General features: G+C 35.8%; 1 protein-coding gene across 7 annotated transcripts in view; it reads left to right on the plus strand.

The window, feature by feature from the left end:
• Positions 1-22,009, plus strand: part of DMTF1 (cyclin D binding myb like transcription factor 1) — a 44,481-nt gene that overhangs the window by 1,097 nt on the left and 21,375 nt on the right. For 3 of the 7 annotated variants that reach the window (XM_039219957.1, XM_039219963.1, XM_039219956.1), the window contains exons 2-7: positions 738-876; positions 8,955-9,075; positions 10,949-11,065; positions 12,820-12,954; positions 17,387-17,481; positions 21,320-21,434. In XM_039219957.1, the coding sequence (XP_039075888.1) occupies positions 10,957-11,065; positions 12,820-12,954; positions 17,387-17,481; positions 21,320-21,434 (454 nt within the window). In that variant the 5' untranslated portion in view covers positions 738-876; positions 8,955-9,075; positions 10,949-10,956. Of the gene's footprint in view, positions 1-737; positions 877-8,954; positions 9,076-10,948; positions 11,066-12,819; positions 12,955-14,566; positions 14,597-17,386; positions 17,482-21,319; positions 21,435-22,009 lie in introns of those variants that run through there. The other 4 variants (XM_039219959.1, XM_039219958.1, XM_039219960.1 and 1 more) reach the window with 4 other exon arrangements.

Below are 22,009 nucleotides of genomic sequence, written 5' to 3' on the forward strand. Positions count from 1 at the left end.
AACTAGATTGATCGCCAGTGTTCCTCCTGACAGGCGAGGCAGCTTGTTGGGACATCCGACAAAATGCGTATTTTGTAGGGTGACTTTCGAATGTGCACTGGTTTAAGCATAGAATAATACAGTTTCGAAATTTTTGATCTTGTCTAATTATACCTTTATTTTTAATTCGTGAAAAACGATTAACCGTTTATAGCGTTTAAGCACCAGTCCACGTAAGAAAATATTCTTCCATTATGTTAAAAGTTTTACAAATGGAAAATCTTTTTTTCTTTCTCAGTTAAAGGTTTTATAGTTTCCCATTAGGTGTCTTTCTTTGAGCTGGCTTTAAATTTGTTTTCAATTTTTTTAGTATTACGGTTTTTTGTTTTCTTATTAATTTGAGTAATTACCACCACTGTAACATTTAAAACTGGTGGTAATATGCCGAAAACGTAGCGTTTTACAAAGAAGGTGTAGTGATAAGAGATGATTTGTTAGGCTAAGACTCAGAAATTTAGTTAAGTTGCAAGAAAAAAATTTAAATTCTCGAGCTATAAAACAATTGTCAGGCTACTGTAAAATTTGATGTGAGAGTTTTATTCACCAGGGGCAAAACAGAGTGAATTTATCAGGGAAAAAGAAATAACGGTTATGAAGAAAAAGACATTTCATGTTTTGTGATAATTTTATCTCATTACTTTTACTGTCATATACTTATGTGCCACCAAAAAGCTAATTTTTTTTTTTTACTATTTTAGTTGATAGGCTCACCCCAAAATATGCTTTTTTGGGACATCTAGAATCTGCATTTTCTGCGTGAATCTCTTTAATTGATTGCAGTTGAGCTAGATGGTGCAGCCAAAATGCTATTGCCCTGTCTTCATCTACAGTTAACCAGTAAGTACTGGGCATTGCATACTTGCTTAGAACTTTAAGTTCATACTTTGAGCAGTTACATAAATAAGTATATACCATATAAGTATTTTTTTCAGAATGTTGAGATTTTAAAGGTATTTTGAGGGGAAGCAATCACAAGAACATTTCGGAATTAGGAGTCCATTTTTGGAACAGAGCCTGGCTGGGAAATGATTACTAATAGAATTATATCAAAAGAAGGCAGATACCTTCTTGAATCTTCAAGTTTACTTCTCTTTAGAGGCCTCTTTTTCCTTTAAAGATGGAGCACGTTTATTTCCTTTTACCCTGAGGCAGTGAGAGAGATAGGTGTATTTATAAGGTTAGAAATTGCTATTTGTTATTGAAATAAAAAACTAGTCCTTCCCTTCCCCACATAATGTGTTTCTTTTTTTCACTTCAATTATCTCTCCAACAATATTCACAGACCGACTAGTTTTTATTAATGTAATAAATTTGTGTGTCCTGACAATAACATCTCATTATTATAAACAGTTGCTTTTGTCATGCTCCATTAAGTACATTGCCTTGAGTTAACACCTGTGACAATGAATGCACTAATGTGAAACACAAGCATCCCTAGGGATTTACAGCCTGGCAAATAGATGTTAAAAATTTTAGGGGGGGTGGGAAGTTTTTTTAAAGTATTGAGGTCCTAGATCATACCGAACACACATTTATTGTTTCAGGGACATCAAAACTTGGGAACAGCAGTGAAGTTGAGGAAGAGTTCTAATGTCCTGAAGGCTCCTTATTTAACAGGAGGTGTTAATCTGTTTTCTTGAAATGTAGTTTTCTTTTTAATAGTTAGTTTTCTCATAGTGCCCTAATCATCAGCACTTCCCCCCGCCATATAGAAGAATTACTTATGAATTGCTGTACCTTTAAATGCTTTGTAATTTCAGTTCCAAAGCTTTTTTAATCCTCAAATGATATGAAGTGGCCTGAGAAACTGATGAACTTACTGCTAAGTATGCTAAATATACAGATATATTAAATGTATGTGGCATTGTGTGCTTTCATATCACCGCCCCCTCTTTTTTTCCTTTTGTGAAGATAATCCTTGTAATAGAAATCACAAATAGGTTTTAGTTTTGCTTTGATTCCATAAAGATAAGTGATAAATAAAAGAAGGAACCTGTAAAACATGTCTGCTGCTTCAAGTTTGTGGGAAGATACCCCATTCCATGACTGAATCCCAGAAGTTGTCAGGAAAAGGCACACTGACAGCCCTTTATGAACAGTTTTTAATTTTATTTATTTACATATCCCTTTTTTTTTTTAGCTGTCATTTTGGTTACGTACATTCTTGTCAGGCCATTCTTCCAGTACTGGGTTGTGAACACTAATCTTTATTTACCATCAGTTAAAGAGCTTCTAATGGTACCTTGCATAAAGTGCTCAGTTTTGAATGAATAACATTTTTAAATGTAGCCAAATAGATAACAAGCTCTTAAATCATGCACTGGGCAGAAAATACTCTTTCTTTTTAATAAGCAACATTGTTGCCAAACCAGGTATAAAGTGCTACACCTTGAAATGAACCATGTTGCCAAGAAATCTCTGACAATATTTTCAAGAGTTGGTAATTAAAATCAAATCATAAGCAACTAAAGCCTGTTATGATAAACTCCACAAACTATTGATATGGTGCACAGTCATATTTTGCCGCTGAAACTAAGCTATTAACGATCATTAGTTAACTTTGGTCTAGTGTGCTTTATGTTCATTTATACCTTGCTTCTCAAACTTTCCCACAAAGTGTATGGAAAAGCAAATCCCCAGGAGCCTGGAACCACAGTCTGAAGCATTCAACCTCAAGTCCCTATTCCTATCTTGAATAAAATCAATATTCTGCAGCTTTCTATTCTGCCAACCCTCTGTACACATGTTCAGGATACAGGCATTTGTTAATTCTCTTCCACTAAGACTTTAATTAGCAAAGAGTTTTATTCTTTCAGATTATCTTCAAAGACATCTTTATAAAATATTACTAAGCCAATCCACTTAGAAGCATTTCATAAGGCATTAATTATATGCAGTGATAGGTATGGTGGTGGTCAATACAAGGTCTTTATAATAACATCTCAAACAAAAGTGTTGATTTATAGGATCATGGTTAGATAAATATAGATACTATGTACCCATTCAAAACGCTGTGGAAGAGTAAGTAGATATATTTAAAAATACTCCTAAAAATAAATGCAAAAAAATGTTCTAAAAGATGTGACCGTATGTTTGGAAGAACATCACAAAAAAGTTACAGAGGAGGGGTTTTGGGTTGCCCAGTCTGTTAAGCATTGACTCGATCTCGGCTCAGGTCATGATATGGCAGTTCATGGGATCAAGCCTCGCTTCAAGTCAGTGTAGTTTGGGATTCTCTCCCTCTCTGCCACTCCCCCACTTTGTCTCAAAATAACCTTAAAAAATATATATTAAAAGAAGAAGTAACTGCAGGTTCAATCCCAGATTATTGCAATAAAGGTTGCAATAAAACAAATGAGTTTTTTGGTATCCCAGTGCTTAGAAAAGCTCTGTATATACTTCACTATAGTTCGTTCAGAAACGTGAAATAGCATGTCAAAAATCAATGTACATACAGGCAACGTATGTATATTCAGTGTGCCTATATTAAAAAATATCTCCTGAGCTTCCAGCTAGTCTTAATCACTGATTACCACAGCCAGTATACAGTTGGGAGCTTATACAATGTGAGTTTAGGGATGGTGCCCCCCCGGGCAGTCAGAAATCCATGTATAACTTTTGACTCCCCCAAAACTACTAATAGCCTACTCTTCCATCAGAAGACTTACCCATAGCAGTCCATTAACACATATTTTGTATGTTAGATGTGTCATATTCTTACAGTAGAGAAAAAATATAGCAAAGAAAATCATAAGAGAAAATACATTTAAGTACTATATTGTAAAAAATCCACATATAAGTGGACACATTTAGTTCAAATATGTATTGTTCAAGGGTCACCTATAATAATGAAAAAGGTGGAAATAGTTTGAGAATTACCAAAATGTGACACAGACACGAAGTGAGCTGTTGGAAGTATAGTGTGGCTAGGCTTCCCTAATAATGCAGGATTGCTTTAAACCTTAAATTTATAAAATAACTCCATATCTGTGAGGCATAATAAAATGAGTTATACCTATATGTAGATTCAGTTGATGAAAATACCAGTCTAAGATAATCCATTAAGAACTTTACATTGGTACTGGAATGAAGTAGGATGAAGGATTCATTTCTTTAAATTCTGTATTAAATACCAGATACAGAGTTGTTCTTTTGTTCTACATTAGAGTTCTCATTCACTGGAAGCTCTAAATGAAAACATAATGTATTTATCATTTAAATGCAAATATGAATGTTCCATTATAGTGTTTTGTACCACATTTTCTTGATTTCATTAATATAGTGTTGATGTTTAAGATATCCACCAAATGATGGAAATGTGCTAAAATGCCATTTCACTAGTTAAAAATGGCTGTTAAAATTTATTTTTTTTCTCTCTTCTCATTTTTAGTTAGTATAAAAATAGTACATACAGTATAACCCTTTATGGAGAGTGAAAGGAAGATCTAAACAGGCTGACAGTATGCATTTATTTGCCCCAAAAGAGGACTGAAACGTTGTTGTTAGACTTGGGGATCTTTCTGATATATTTCACCAATAAATCAAATAAGGAACAGGTCCAGAAGTTAAGCATAGTTTCATGTGTAATGAATTTGAGTAGAAGGCACTAAAAATAATCAGCTTTGTGCCTTACTATCATAAATTGATTCATTTACCACCATTTCTCAATCACTCTAATAGACCTATCAAAATACAAATATATTTTTCTAAATAACAGCTCTCTAGATGCGACTGTAGCTAGTATTCTCTCATTTGCCTTGAAAACTAAACCTCCTAAAAGATCTGTTTGTTTTGTCCCCCTACTTTCAGTTCTCTGTGTATTCCAGTAGGGCTTCTGGTCCCCACGATACCTCAAACTACTTTTGTTAAGGTCACTAGTGTTCTTCATATTTGACAGATCAAATAGTCACCTCTCCATCTTTTCTGCAGTGTTTAACACAGTTGACTACTTAATACTCCTTGAAAAACACTTTTATGTCTCTTAATTAGCACCTCTTAATCTTCTCGATCACTAGCTGGTCCTTTTCAGTCTCCTTTACATGTTTATGTATACCTTGATTTCCACCTGTTACAGGAACAGTTCCTGGAACTGGAATGTAGGCTTCTTCTCTAACAGTCTCTCTGGGTGATCTTCTGTTTAGAAAGTATTTGCATGCCACCAACTCAAGTTTGTGTTGATAGGTCTAATCTTATTTGTTGAATTCCAGCTTTCACCTGTCAATATCTTCATTTGAATATCTTACAACTTTTAATTATTCATACAAATAGTAATACAAATACATAATGAAATATATCTAAGTGCCCCCAAACTCAATCAGCTGTTCATGCCAGAAACCTAGGAATCAGCTTGAGATAGTTCCCTTTCTCTTAATCTCCATCAACTCTTCATTCAGCAGATCCTGTCGACACCACCTCCAAAATATGTCCTTTTTCCAGCCAACTTCCTTTGACTGCTTTCAGCTCTTCCGACTTACCTATCCATTCTCCATACTCCAATCTTTTAAAAATGTAAATTATGTTCCTCAACGGAAAACTGTCAAAGGATTTTTAAGGCCTTGTAAGATCTACCCTGGTCTTTATCTCCAACCTTAAATTCAACTACTCTTCGTCTTTATGGAAAGCCTCTGCAATATTAGCTGCTGGATGGTTGTTTTTCCTGCAATAGGCCAAAGCGGGTCCCACTTTAGGGACTTTGCCGTTACTAATCAGGTGGCTAGCTTGCAGTTGCGTGCTGTAATGATGTCTCCTCATCTTGCAGCTGAGGCAGTGGAAAGTAGCCCTTAAGGCACTGTTCAGTGTTGGAGTATTTCTGTAAAAAGAGTATGTGTAGCAGGAAGGGATATATTGACTTCTATATGCATGAAATAACTGTAAGGAAACCTGAAAAACTCATAAGATTACCTACACAGGGAGGGGAGCTGGGTGACCAGGGAACTGGAACTGGAAGTAGACTAAACTGTATAACCCCCTTTATATTTTGAATTTTGAACCATGTAAATGTGTTACCTATTAAAAATAAATTGAAGGTAAAACCAGGTCAGTTTCTTAAATATTAATAGATATACCAGCCTTCTAGCTCTAACTATGGTGGGGAATGGAACAGACCCCTGGAAAATGAGTCAAGAGCAAGATGGTAAAAATGGCCACCATATCCCCAATGCCTAGAAAGTACCTAACATATAGATAGAAGACGTGATAAGTATTTGTTGTTGATTGACCACATATGCTTGTTAATTTGCAAAGCACCTTAGAACCACTTACTAATCTCAACCGTGAGTTGCCGAACTTTGAAAACTGAACACAGATTTCTGATTTAAAGCTACTAAATACACTGCACACTGCATGGGATCACCTGTAACCAATACAACTTGTCAAGAACGAAATACTTGATTGCAGCTAGCTATTTCAGACTCCCTTTTTTCTTACACTGTCATCTCACCATAGCTCCATATTTCCTCAAATCTGCCTTTATTTTTTCTTAAAGTTTCAGATTAATTAAAATGCTACTACACCCGTGACTACTCTGCACCTATCAAATGAAGTGTTGTGCTGTTTTTTGCTTTGTGCTTTCTTTTTCAAAAAAGAATGGTTGCCAAGAATAGAGATTATACGCCTCTGTGGTTTGGATATAAACTTGAACAACATTTCTGGAAAATAGATTGTAGTATTGATGCAGGTAGGCCAGGTCAGAGGACTCAGAAGGGGTCCCACAGGACCAGCCAGGAGGGTTTTAAGTTTCACACAGGATGGAGATCAGTCTCAAGCCAGCAAGAAGGGAGAACAGAGTTTAATGAAGATACTGGAGAAAGCAGATACAGACAGGGTGTCTGGGAGACTCAGAAAGGAAAAAGAGCATGAGTCTCGTCTCTGCTTGGGGATCTGGAGTTTTTTATTAAGGACAGTAGCCCGGTGTCCATGTCCTCTCAGGCTTCTAGCAACTGGTCAGACGAGGAGTGCTCAGGTGTCCTCCGTAAGTCACTTATGCTCTCGAGCCAGGGGTCTTAGGTCAAGGTGTATGGAATCCGTGGTTTGGAGAACATTCATGAGGACCTCACCTGGCCACTCCTTAGATGCTATCTGGAAGACTTCAGAGAAATAACTAACTCCCTGACCCTTACAAGGGGAACATACATCAAGGTATGTGTAAGGTGGGAATGCAGCTATTGGCGAAAATAGAAGCAGGAAAGGGAAGAGAAAGAAACAAGTCTTTTTTGCATGAGATCCTTTACAGTTTCCCTGTCTCGGTGTTCTAAATTTTGGGACACCTGCATAGCTCACTCAGTTAAGCGTCTGACTTGATTTTGGCTCAGGTCGTGAACTCGCAGTTCAAGCCCCACATTGCACCCCACGTTCTCAGTACAGATTCTATCTCTCTGTCTGCCCTTCTCCTGCTCATGCTCTCTGTCTCTCAAAATACTTAATAAAATTTAAAAAAATAAAGAGTTCTAAATTTGGTCATTTTCTTTCATGTAATAATTTCCAGTTAATGTTCAAGGAAATAGAGCGTATAAATGTTTCATAATGTTTTAAGGAAATGAAAAGATAGGAACAACATAAATGTCCATTGATAGGGTAACTGTTAAATAATGTCATGTGTTTTATGTGGTGTAAATTTTAAGTGATACTGAAAACCAGTTAGGTACCTAGCTTGGTTTCATCATAACTTTCTAATGTGAATGAACTCTTAAAAAACAAAATATAGGGGCACCTGGGTGGCTCAGTTAAGCATCCGACTTTAGCTCAGGTCATGATCTCACGGTTCGTGGGTTCGAGCCCCACATTGGGCTCTGTACTGACATCTCAGAGTCTAGAGCCTGTTTTAGATTCTGTGTCTCTCTGCCCCTCCCCCTCTCTTGATCTGTCTCAAAAATATAAAAAAAATTTTTTTAAACCAAAATATAAGTTGCTTGTACACTGTAGTGTATACACATTTACAAATACGTACACGGAGAGCGAACTCTGCTTTGGGTAAGTTTGTGGATTTTTTTTTTTTTTTTGGAACTGAATTTCTCCATCTTCTGCACTATTACCAACCAGCGTTTTAAGAAAATATAATGGATTCAGAAGTGAGAACAACATAGAATCTAAGAGTTGACTGGAGTGGACTCTAGCAGGATCCCTACCTTTTCACTGCAGACTTATTTATGGATAGCAGTTCTCAAAATATAACCATGCTGGAGAGGAGTTCTAATTAGAACACTGCTAAAATGAAATGTTAATTGTTAATTTTTGCTCAGCTAGTCCCTTGAATCTCAAATCCTGCTGTACTTTTTGATTCTTTGGTTGAACCATTGGGAAGATAATGAGAAGTTTATTGAAAGAAACCTTTAAAAATCTTTTCAGATTTTATAAGTTTCACATTGCATTCAAGAGCTTGCTTGTAATTTGCCTTTCTGGCTCAACTGTTGAGGGTTTCTTTTTCCACACGTCCGTAGGCAGGTTTGATCACAGATAAGATACAGTTGGTAATGCTTTAAGGTGAAATATGGTTATTATGTATAAGGAAAGATGTGAGTAAATTATTATAAAGAAGAAATATAGTTACTGGTAATATTTGTGGCACTCTACACCCCGGATCATGCTGCACATACCGAGATCTGCATTCAGAGAACTAGTAGCGTAGTTTAACCTATTTTTTTCTGAGACTGCCTGTTGAGGTGGAGAAACTCCTTGGGTTGAGAAGCTGCCTATAAACGAACTAAATAGGTACAGGATGTCATCATTTCTGCCTTTCATTGGGGAATACGTTTAGAGGCTGAGTTCTAAAAGGTCTGTTTAGATAAGAATTCTAGTTTTTGTCATTCCTTTTCTAGTTGAGACATCACAGGATTGAAGCTAGAATGTCATGAGCCTATGGCTAGCACACAATTATTTGTTCTTATTAAGCTTATTGTGTAATGCTGTTACTTTTACAGTGTTGCAGAGGTAGGAGTATGGGAGAGAAGCAGTCTGGATAACATGAAAGTGATGCTGGTGTCTAAGGGAAGGCGACTTGATTCCGTGGGAAGGGCTATTCCTGATCCATCTCTTTTCTAGGTAAGCCTGCGTTTATTCTAAGGACCTCCCCTTGTGTTTTGCAAATTTTGGTTATAACTAGATCGTGATTTCTATTTATCTTGAATTTTGGGCCTGTCATCTTTATTATTGTAAAGTGATATCCTTTTAAGACAATAATTTGTATAGTAAAACCTGAATGAACCAGATCTTCACCCTGTAAATATCCATAGCTCTTAAGATTTTCTGCTAAGGGAAAATGCACTTAAGTAAATGGTAATAAATATATGAGCAGACTAATATGTTGTATATAGGAACCAAATAAATATTGAGTGATTAGCACACATTAAGCCTTATGGTCTCTTGTTTAGTTGGTAAAAAAAAAAAAAAAAGTGTGTGGACAAGACCAAAATTGAGTATTAAGGGGAAAACTTCTTTGAACTTTATAAGGTAAACTGGAATATTTCAACCAATCCTTTGATTTTAATTCAATACATTTCCTTCTGTTAACCATGAGGTATTGTACTGTGAGAACCTGATCATTCAGTCTGTCTGAACAAGAGGAAAATAATCTGTGTGTAAAATAGCAGGTAAAGGCCCTTTAAACAAAATCACCTCCCTATTTCAAAAGAAGGCCTTATGCTATATTCATTTCAAAAGCAATTTGGTCAGTGATGGTTGTATGCATTTGTTTAATATGAGGGGGGGAAATGATGAGAATAATTTTTAAATTTTTTTTAATGGTTTTTTTTTTTTTTTTTTCCTGAGAGAGAGAGACATCGTGAGCTGGGGAGAGTCAGAGAGAGAGAGGGAGACACGGAATCTGAAACAGGTTTCAGGCTCTGAGCTGTCAGCACAGAGCCCGATGCGTGGCTCAAACCCACGAACTGTGAGATCATGACCTGAGCCGAAGTCGGACGCTTAACCGACTGAGCCACCCAGGCGCCCCAAGAATAATTTTTTAGTGTTCTTAGTTTTCAACTAATAATAGAGCTTAAATACTTGTAAAAAAAAGTGTTTTAGAGAAGTAATTCCTAGGTTTATCAGTGCTTTCTAAGATAAAAGTCTTAATGCATCTTCTGAAAGAGTCAGGAGTTAAACACCTATTTGTTGCCAGTAAATAAGAAGTGGTGAGAGTTCTGCTGATAAAACCTCGTATTTTATTGATGAAACAACCTGGAACAGAGTCTTTTTCATTGGATGTGGTAAAAAAAAAAATAATAATAATAAGTCTTTTTTAAAAATAAATGCTGTAGAGACTCAGTCATTTAAGTGCCGGACTCTTGATTTTGGCTTAGCTCATGATCTCACGGTTTGTGAGAGTGAGCCCCACGTAGGGCTCTATGCTGACAGTGTGGAGCCTGCTTGGGATTCTCTGTCTTCCCCCCCCACACACACACACACCCCACCTCAAAATAAATAAACATTAAAAAATGCTGTAGGTTTTTGGGGCGCCTGGGTGGCTTAGTCGGTTAAGCGTCCGACTTTCGCTTAGGTCATGATCTCGCGGTTGGTGGGTTCGAGCCCCGCGTCGGGCTCTGTGCTGACTGCCAGCTCGGAGCCTGGAGCCTGTTTCAGTCTGTGACTCCCTCTCTCTCTCTGACTCTCCCCTGCTCACGCTCTCTCTCTCTTTCTCTCTCTCTCCTAGAAATAAATAAAAATATTAAAAAAAAAAAATGCTGTAGGTTTTTAATTAGAGAAGTCAGATTCTTGCAGATTATTACATTTAATTCTAAATAATGGGTATAACCTTTTGAAAAACAGTTTGAAGTCTGAACTGCCATTGTAATTTCATATAAAGAACACTGTAGCAGTTAATCAGTTGTGGGTTTTTTTTATGGGAGGAGGGGAAAGTTGGGGGCTACTTTATGTTCATATTTGGAAATAATTTTTAAATCTGAAATCTATTGTATAGATTTGAGTATGAGCACAGTTGAAGAGGATTCTGACACAGTAACAGTAGAAACTGTGAACTCTGTGACTTTGACTCAGGACACAGACGGGAACCTCATTCTTCATTGCCCTCAGAATGGTAGGAAAACTTACTGACATGTAATTACGGATCTTTTTGAATTTCTGGATTTCATGTTCCCTTTGATCCTTATTACCCAGAGAGACACTCTGGGCTAGGACAGTAGAAATGGGAGTTCTCTCTTTGGCTCATGAATTAATCTTAATTTATATTTTTATGTTTTTAAAATATACCTTTGTATTTTTTTTAATTTACCATAAATTTGAACTTGTATGACTCTCATAGCTACTTTATAAATAAGTAGAATCTATTGAGCCTCTACAGATGATGGATAAACTGTAATACACTTCCTCTTTGATATCATTTGATGCCAGCAGTGTATATAATACATTAAAAATTCAGTACTCTGTGGATGAGGATTTTGCATGATTTGAATAAGATTTAATATGATTATCTGTAACCAATTAAGGTTCAAGAGCCTTGAGGCTTGTGATTTTGTTGTCACTTCTGCCTATTCCTTATTTATATTCATTTTGCTTTAAGTTTATCTTTGTTCAACCGAGGTTTTGTGTTTTCTTCTCATTCAATACTTAATTTCTGGTAATTTTATTCAAACCTGTGATTTTAATTACCACTTACCTATTAAAATGACTCAAATTTCTGTCTTTATTCTGAATTCTTTGTATTTCTTATAGAACACCTTAAATGTCACATGTTCCAAACTGACATCTTTCACAAAATTCCAAGACCTAGTTCTCTCTTTCTTTTTCAGTCAATTTCACTACTTAATATCCCAGATCATAAATATGGGTAGGAATAAATCCTTTTCTCATTTCCTACATTCATTTTATCGTGAAGACTTGTTGGTAGTATTTTGTTTCTTGAATTCATTGCTTCCTCTGTCTCAAGTTCCCCTTTCTTTGTTTAAAGTCTCACTTCTCACCTGGGAGGCCCCAGTAGCCTTTTAATGAGTCTCCTTACTAACTCATCTTTCAAACTGCCAGTGATCTTGGTCACAATACTCAGTAGTGTAGGAACGTTTTTTTTTAAGTCTCCCATTGGGTTTTAGAACACAGTGATGGCCTCCTACCATCTCAGCTTTTCTGCTACCCTCCCTTCCTGCCACATTTCATATATCTATGTCCCAGTAATTCACCGGTGTCGTTATTTTCCTAACACACCTTGAGCTTTTCATACTTCACTGTCAGTGCAAATAATCATTCCTAGTGCCAGTAATAATCGTTTTCCCTTGGCTTCTGTTCATTCAAGTTCTTTCCAGTTCAAGACCCTTCTCGGGGAAACCTTCACCTATAATCTAAATTAAGTGCCTCTCCTCTCTGCTCATGGAACAGCCTCTTCATTCCACCCACATAGCTCTTACAACAAACACTATTTTGAAATTGTCGATTTAGTCATTTCCTCTACTCCCCTGTGAGCTCCTCAACAGTCAAGGGTATCTGTCATTGTTACGTTCGGAGCATTTAGCACATAGTAGGCATTGAGTAAATAACTGAGTAAATTAAATAACCAGCCTCTGTGTTTACATGTGAAATATTTGGAAAGATGGGTAGTTAGTAGTATAAAAGCATGATGTTTAAACAGCAGCACCTCTCTTCATAGTTCTTAACAGAAGAATAGTTGCTGAGGCACTGCACTGGGGATCGAGATGGCAGGGTCGTAGGGGGTCCTACTTGCACCCCTGGGTTAACTGAGCAAATGGATAAGAAGATTGTTTCACACTTACATGTTGAAGATGTGGGGTTTTCCTCATTGGTTTGAGATTTTGAGATTTTTGTTTTATTTTGTTTCATTAGAAGCTGATGAAATAGACTCAGAAGATAGTACTGAACCTCCACATAAAAGGCTTTGTCTGTCTTCTGAGGATGATCAGAGTATTGATGATTCTACTCCTTGCATATCAGTTGTTGCACTTCCACGTAAGTCACCATGTACAAAGAACACAGTTCCCTTTTGAAATCTGATTTTAGCTTGTGTGAGATCAAATTGGCTTTTCAAGGTAGACTTAGACCCATTATTTTTCTCTTCATTTAGTCAAACAAACAAACAAACAAACACCTCTTTTTAACTAACACTTAATGAGTGGGCATGGCTCTAAATGCTTTTACATATTTTGCCTCTGAATTTTCTCAGCCTGTTTTATCACCTGTAATCACCCTCCCCATCCCAAGCTTTTTCAGACATTTTCTCCTGATCGTGCTCTCAAAATTGAATGGTAATACCACAGATACACTGGTGGTTATTTTTTTTAATGTACTATATGTATGTATTGTTTTAATAATAAAGAGGATACTTTTTTTACACCCACACCCATCCTAGATGCAATCATGTTTGCCCTCATTGAGAAAGCATGCTGTAGAGTAGGTATTATCATCCCTGTTTTATAAATTTTTTAGGAAAACTAAAGCATGGAGAGGTATAATAACTTGCCTAAAGTCATACCCAAGCATTCTGGTTCTTGAGAACTTTCATTTAGTACTCAGCATCAAGTGAAAATCACATCTTCATCCAGCTGGAAAAAACTTAAGATTAGGTTTTCATCATGGCAGACTTTGTCTTCACAAGTAGATGTGTATTCTTTATTTAGAGTTTATTGCTTATTCAGTTGAACAGAAACCATTTTATATCAGTTTACTGTGAGACTTTATTGAAAGACAACGTTAACGTTAATATTGCTTCCGGTGACAAAGACCGGAAAAATAAAAAGCATGTATTTCTAATTAAATGATCTTTTCTCCTAGTGATGATTCATATGATTTTTTTAAAACTCCTAATTTTACCATCATTAAGTTGTGATCCAGTCTTAAAATTTGATTGGCATGTCAGTACAGATACAATCCCTTATGGACATTTTCTAAGCTAGAATTTTTTTGAATTCGGATATAATTAACATGTAACATATTAGCCTCAGGTGCACTGAATGATAATTTGGTATCTGTACATGTTCAGAAATGAACATAATAACACTTGCCAGCACACATAGTTACCCTTTTTTTCCTTGTGATGAGAAATTTCAAGATAAGTTCTCTTAACAGTTTCCAAATATACCATAGAGTATTATTAACTATAGTCCCCACGCTATATATTACATCCCCAAGACATAAAATAAAATGAAAATATTTTATTAAGCCAGAATTTTTGAGGGATTATTTTGACATAAATTATGACTGGTTAATTCATTTGGGTAAAGTTGAGTACCTTGATCGTGATTGTAGGTTCGAAGTCCACTTGCTATTTTCTATTTTATGGTGTCACACTGAACCCTTCACACCCTCTTTCACTTAACTGGGTAAGATAATATGGACGTGCTGACCTGAGCTGCTTGCTGTGGGGTCAGAGAATCATCACATATGGAGAATGTTCTAGAGCCTAATATTTACAGTAGTACTAAATTTATGAAAAGCGGGCTTGAAGTATTGTTCCCTAGATTTGTAAAAAAAGCATGTTGATAAAATCAACGCAGGAAAACTTCTCTATTAAAAAAAGTCATGTAAAAAAATGAAGTCCTATATCCGTCACCATCATCTGGGACTGACTGAATGGGCAAGTCGTTGTTTGCTGCACTTGGTGGAGGTAAATACTAGTTTTTAAAGATTTAACTTCAGATTTCATTTTAATATTCAAGCTTTCTTTATATGCTTTATAAAACTGATAAAAAAATTTGTTCCTTAAAAAATCTTAACTCTCATGTTAACCATTCTAAATCATTTGCCTCTTCTTATTGCTGCTATCTGCCACCACATTGACTCCATTCCCTATTTATAGTTAACAACTCTTGGTGATTATTCATTTAAATGATCGTTGCAGTACTTTAACCTCTTCTACCTTTTGTTCTCCATACTACCTCATTTATTACTCCCATCACCGCCTTTGCTATTTACCTGTTAACTGGAGTCCATTTGTGATCTACTTCAGACTTTGTGTTCCTACCACTATTTCCTATCTTTCCAGGTTACTTTCTCTAATACTCTTTAACACCTGGAATCCTTTGTCTCTCAAGGACTCACTAATCTTAACCACATTTTCATTGTTCCTTTTATCTTTTGTTTTCTCCTTACCTGGCTTGACTCATAATTAGTCATTATAATCACTGTTGCATTTACCCTTAAATCCTTTTTTCCTTCTCTCACTTCACTGTTTTTAGTGAAACCACAACCCAGGTTAAATATGTCTGGCTGTCTATGTCTATACTGACATAGCTAATTGAAAAATAGCACAAGCAAGCTGAATGATCTTATTTTAAATTCGTGATCATTAACTTGTGGTGGTTTCATACTGTTGCCTGCCAGTTTATGCCACGCTCACCAAATGAATGTTTTTTCCTCCCACTCAGAGACGACTGTTTCATACATTCCTGAAACCTCCAGTATTTTCTCCACCTTTGTTACTCTCAACTGATCACCTTGCTTCTACTTTACTGAGAAAATTGAAGTAGTTAGAAAATAATTTCTGCAAGTTTCCACCACTACAAGTACACACCTACATGAATCTATGTCCATTTATTCCTATCTTTTCTTCTCCCTAAGGTCAGCCCTTCACTTTTACTAGATCCCATCCGTTTTACCTACTCAAGGACACTGTTGGAGGATTTCTTTCCTTTCTCTGAATCATTACTTTTTAATTCTCTACGAGTCATTCCCATCAGCATTACAAACATACTATAATTTCTTCGTTAAAATAAAAAGTCCCATTAGCCCACTTCGGGCTCCACTCCCAACTTCTCCCCTTTCCTTTAGAGCAGAATACTTTGAAAGAATCCATATACGTCCCTCCATTTCTTGTTCCATTCTTTCTTAAACCCACTCTAGTCTGGCCTTCATGTCTGTCACTTCACCAAAATTGTTCTTCCCAGGTCTCCAGAGACTATCTTGTTAAGTCCAGTGATGATTTTTTTGCTTTAGTCTTTGTCTTCATTTGATCTATCTACAATTTTTGATCCAAGTCTTTTTCACTTGATCTGTCCACAATTTTTGACAATATTTAATTACTCTGAGTATATTTATCAGATAAATTTCAGGCAGTATTTATCAGTCTTCTCTGAAACATAATGTCTTTTGGCTTTCAGGGCACATTCTTCTAGTTTTCTTGTACCTTTCTGTCTGTGCCTTCTGAGTCTCTTTAGGCTGACCTGTCCACATCTCCGCATTCTCTAATTGGAGTGCTCCAGGACTCTGTTGTTAGGCTGCTGCTTCTGTTTTGTTTTCTCACTCCCTAGAATTCATGGCTTTAAATCCTGTCTCTGGTGATCATGCTCAAATTTGTTCCAGTCCAAACTTAATCTTAATCCTAGATGTTTAGTAGGTATCTCAAAGTAGTATGTTTGAAAGCAACCCCTAAAACTTCTTAAATTCAAAAATTTGCTGCTCTACAAATCTTCCCATTTCATTAATGGCAGGTACCTTCTTCTAGTAAGTAGCTCTGATTTTTAAAACTTTAATAACATCCTTTAGTTCTCAGTTTCTTTCATATTGAGTTTATCCACAAGTCCTGTTGATTCCCATATCAGAATATACTCATCATCCTCACTTGCCTTTTGGCTCTGGTCCAAGTCCCTGACTTCTCTAACCTGGATTATTGAATTAGCTTCTTAACTAATTTCACTGCAGCCCTTGCTCCCCTTCAGGTGTTTTCTCACTAGCCTCTGAAGGGATCCTGTTAAAATAAAAGTTAGATTATATCACTCTGTATCTTCCAATGGTTTCCCATTTGAGAATTAAAGCCAAAGTCCTTGCTTTGGCCTGCAAGTCCCCACAGAATATTTTATCATTCTTGTTCAGTCTTCTCTGGTCACACTGTCCTACTTGGCCATCCCTTTGAACAGTCCAGACAGATGTGCCCACATCTCAGACTCTCTGTTCACAGCTTTCCTTCTGCCTAAAGTGCTCTTTCTCAAGACACCTGTATGACTAACTCCCTTTCCCATTTTGTTCCAAGTCTACATTACTTTTCCTGTCCTATTAACTAAAATTTCAACCTCCTCCCCCAGTATATTCCCTTTCCTGCTTTATTTTTTTCTCATTTATCAACACCAAACATTATATGTTCATTTTGTGTCTTCCTCACTGAAATATAAGCACCATGAAGGCACAGTTGTGTTTCATTTGCTCACTGCTGTCTTCCCATCACCCAAAGCAATACTTAGAATGTATTAGGCGCATAATAAATTTTTCTCATATATATACATATATATATGTGTGTGTGTATATATATATATATCTGTATCTTTATAGATATAGATAGACTTAATTGGCAAGGAATGTGCTAGGAAATTAGATGGTCATGTATTTTTTCCCAAACATTGTAATTTTTTAGTAGTTAGAACTTGCTATTATTCTGGAATTGAATTGTTCTTTCTTCTTGAAGTTTCAGAAAATGATCAGAGCTTTGAGGTGACCATGACTGCAACCACAGAGGTGGCAGATGATGAGATTACTGAGGGAACTGTGACACAGATCCAGGTATAGTGAGTCTTTTTACTGACTGCAAGAGGATTATCCTTAACACATACCTTAGGTGATAAAATGATGAGAACATAATTTGTCTGACAGAGGACAGAATTGAGGTAAGATTTATTATTTCATTCAGGTTTACAGTCCCCACTTAGATGAATCTTAACAATAGTAGGCAAAGATAGAGTTTTAAAATTCATTCCCTCTAGTGGTTCACATCTGTTGAAACAGATGGTGCACGTGTATTTTTTAGCTACATGGAATGATCTCACTTGCTGTTAAATAACTTTAAATTTTATCTTACCAGTTATATAAGATATTGATATAAAGCTTTTTAAGTGTTACCCAGCACTTCTCTTTAGTGACTGATTTAGAAAGGCTACATGTGTTCTCTGTTCTAATATGAATGGAAGCTAGTTATTTAACATAGATTTTAATTCTAACATTTGTAGTTAAGGTAGTCCCTTTTGGTGCGTATAGGACTTGATAACATTTTATTCTGAGTTAAGTTGGATAACAATCCGGGCTTACTGCTTTGTTTTGATGTGAATTTCTTTGTTTCATGAGTTATTTCTGCCAAAAGTCATAGAATTCTTTGCTCTTTTAGAGAGCCTGGTGCTTAAATCTATTTTACTTGTAAGTTAATACCTCTGGCTGATTGTGCCTTTCTTTTTAGTATTTTGTCCTTTTGCTTCAGTTTTTTAATTAATAAAATATTTTTGAAGAAGACAGTAGAGACATTATATCATTATCTTTCTTATGTGAAGCATCACAGTGAGCCTTCTTCAATTAGGTATAAGCATTACAAGTTGATAATATAACATCAAGGACTAAGGATACCTCAAGTGGGTGCACGGTGAACCTTTTTCAATGGGGAGCTTCACAGTGGTTCCAGAATGACAGAATTTTTAGAAGAGTGAGTCTTTCATGTACTTCAAACAGCTTTGAGCCTAGCTAGAGATTCTCATAATCTGCTCTTGTATTTCAGTGGGTGATTTGGATAGGAATTTTTTCCATGCCCTCTGAAGCAATAGAGCACATTCTTCAAAATGGGACTTGTCAAATACATTTCCAATTCAAAGACTATGTAGTCCCACTTAGATTCTGTTTTCGGCACAGTACAAATAGCTGTGTATACATACATGATTTGGTTCACAACCTCGTTGTTAAAACATTGAGCAGTGGCAGTGTTAGTTAGACAAATTGTAGGGTTGTTTCATTTGGGTTATTTCTTAAGAGTTAATGAGTTATAACTTCCTGTTAGCCTTTTGGTTTGTTATTAGCCATTTTAGTGAATGAAAAACTCTTAATAGTTCCTAATATTTGTTTCATAAGAATACCATTAGGTTGTGAGTGAAAACATAGTTAAAAGTTCAGAAATAGTCTGCTTTTTGCTTTTTCCTCTGTGTCAAAGCAGGTATAGCTATTTCATATATTGTGGTAGTTAACATATTGTCCCATATCAGCAATGGAACTATCTTGAAAAATATTTAGAAACTAAAAAATTTATTTTTATATATATATATATATATATATAGTGCTTTGTGGCTGCTAGGGGCATTTAGTGGGTGAAATGGTTAGATTTAGATTTCTAAGTCAATGTATGTTATAAGCATGAAACCCTACAACCAACTCAAAAAGGTTGCATTTAAAAAAACAAAAAACACCATAGTGGGACACCAGGGTGGCTCAGTTCGTTTAGCATTCGACTCTTGATACCAGCTTAGGTCATGATTCTAGCATCATGGGATCAATTCCCATGTGGGGCTCCACAATGAGCATGGATTCTGCTTACGATTCTCTCTCTCCTTCTGCCTGTCTCCCCTGCTCGAGCTCTGTCTGTAAATTTTTTTTTTTTTAAGTATACTAAATATATCTGAGTAGTTTAAAAAATGTCTACATAAAATAGTGAAAATGGGGGTAAAACAATATAAAACTTAGTATGTAGATACTACCAAGTATAAGAAAATAACCTTTAAGGTACTTATGTCTCCTCATTTAACTCATTTGTTATGGAAAGTGTTAAGTATTACTGCTAAAATACTGTAATTGTTGGCTTCATTTGATGGCTGTTCACATGTTTACCATTATATGACTTAAGTAATAATTTTAATTCTTCATCAGGTTAATTTGTTAGGTGTTTGCCCAGAGAGAGCAGTTAATTAGCATGACAGGTGTATTCCTAAGTTCATAGAGCGGGCTGTATATTTAAACTCACTTTGGGAAGTAGTGATTTTATTCTTTTAACCAACTGATAAATATGTAAGAGAAGATCATTTCAGGAGAATATTTTCTACATTACATTTCTTAACAGTGGGTGTTGTTTGTATCAAGGTCTTTTCACAGCATTCTCTATCACAGTGAGCTTTGTGTCAATCTTAGACATTTGGGATCTTCAGAGTACAAGAAGCCTTAGACATTATCTGTCTAGTCTGTCTCTATTCTCAGCTTTATAAAGGTAGCCTCTTGATCTTTTTAAAAAAAAATGTCTAAAATATATGACACATAAATACAGGGTTACAAACATTTCATACTTGTTCCAGTGACTCTAGCTTTTTGCCCATGGATTTAAGAAAAACAGTTTCATCATTACAATATATTTATTACCCCCAGATATAAAAATAAAATGGGTGACATAAGAAACATGGCTTTTCTCACTTTTCTCTCCATTATGCTCAGGTTGTTCACTGACAGCTTCTCTCTTTCCAAGTAGGATGATTTCAGTTCCTCTTGAAATTAGAAATTCAATTCTGTCTATTCAAGAAATAGTCCAGTCTCTATTAGGATTTACCTCCAGCCAGTGACACAGTTTAGTTACTCCAGTCCAAGACTGAGTGGAATTGAGTGGTCACTAGGCATATGAATCTTCTCTTAATCTTGTCTGCCTGTGGTAGGTGGGCCCATCCCTGAAATGGTAGCACTGTTTCTAAATCTTTCTGACTCACACTATAGGTATCGTTAGCCCAAGGCCAACTCTCTTAAGCGGCTTTGTTCATGCAGAATTCGCTAGATTAGGTATATCTGTAGTCGAAAATGTACCTCGTGTGACAGTTGGATAAATACACTGAAATTTTATATTATAAAGGGTGAATTTTATGGTGTGCGTGAATTCTATCTCATGCTTGCTTTGGCAGCACATATACTTAAAAAATTGGAAATGAATTATATCTCAATAAAGTTGTTAGTTTTAACTTGACCTCATTCAATAAAGATTGTTTTCACTGTAACAATAATAAGTAACACCATATAGTTCTTTGAGAAGAAGGTACATTAATGAGGTTAGGAATAAACTCTCGAGGTTGGCTGAAACAAAGTTGTCAATAAATAATAAGCAGACTGATTTTGCAATAATGTCTTTTGATTTAGCCTGTTAATCCTTTAAACTTAGCAAGAGAGTACATTACAGATGACTGTATATTTAGGCAACAAAGTACCTACAAGGACATGAACAACCATGACACTCACCTGTAGCATTTCCATTTTATTGTATGTATGAGCTCATCTTACATATATCAATGTACACATGGCTTCAGATATATTGATTCAGGCACTTAATGGAATCTTAACTATTATCCTGTTAAAATTCAAGCCACTAGGACAGAGTTACGTTCTTAAATGAAGGTCATTTTGTTAATGCAGGCACTTTTATTTTCATGCTATCATAATAAGAACAGCAAAAAATTTTGTTTTTCTATAAACTGAATATATTTTTGCTATATCTAAAATGAATCCCATATTATTAGAGTTTTATAATGTTTAATATTGCACACGAAGATGAATCAGAATGGGTATTAAGTCAAGCTATACTTTTTTTCTTTCTTTCTTTTTTCACATTTACGTCTTCAAGATTCTACAGAATGAGCAACTAGATGAAATATCTCCCTTGGGTAATGAGGAAGTTTCAGCAGTTAGCCAAGCATGGTTTACAACTAAAGAAGATAAGGATTCTCTGACTAACAAAGGTAAGCTATATTGTGAATTTTAGTGTCCACTGGAAAAAATGGAGGTAAAGAGTTCTTGTAGTCATCAGGATTTTGAATTGGACCTTCATAGTTATGATTGAGTAGGTACAGAAATTGAGTTTTTCTAATTGATTAAATTTGGCTCTGAGACCATGAAACCAACATTTGTTTTTCAATAATTGATCATTATTTCTCTGACATGTAGTAAATTATAAACAGAGGTCCAGGGTGGCATTTAAAAGAAGTACAGTTACTGCACATGGGAGTAGGAAGTCAGGTCTTTTCAGAGATTTGACTTTGGTCTGATAAGCAGCTTAGTGGCTACAGTAAGTGTTTTATAGTGCTGCAGAGTTCCTCAGGATTGCTAGCGAGCTGCTGCAACAAAGTGCAGCTCATGGATGTGCCACTCTGAAATAAAAGGAAGGAAAAGTAAGTAAATTGTTTTCAACCACTGTATAATAAATACTCATTAAGAATATATTATTCACTTGGTATCCATTGGATTATGCTTACTTACCTTGTACTAGAATCTTCTGTGCACATTCTTTTGCCCATAAAATTTATTTTTTCCATTG

Source organism: Hyaena hyaena, unplaced genomic scaffold (genome assembly GCF_003009895.1).
Source record: "Hyaena hyaena isolate Hyena2069 unplaced genomic scaffold, ASM300989v1 scaffold_858, whole genome shotgun sequence".
Taxonomy (NCBI): domain Eukaryota; kingdom Metazoa; phylum Chordata; class Mammalia; order Carnivora; family Hyaenidae; genus Hyaena; species Hyaena hyaena.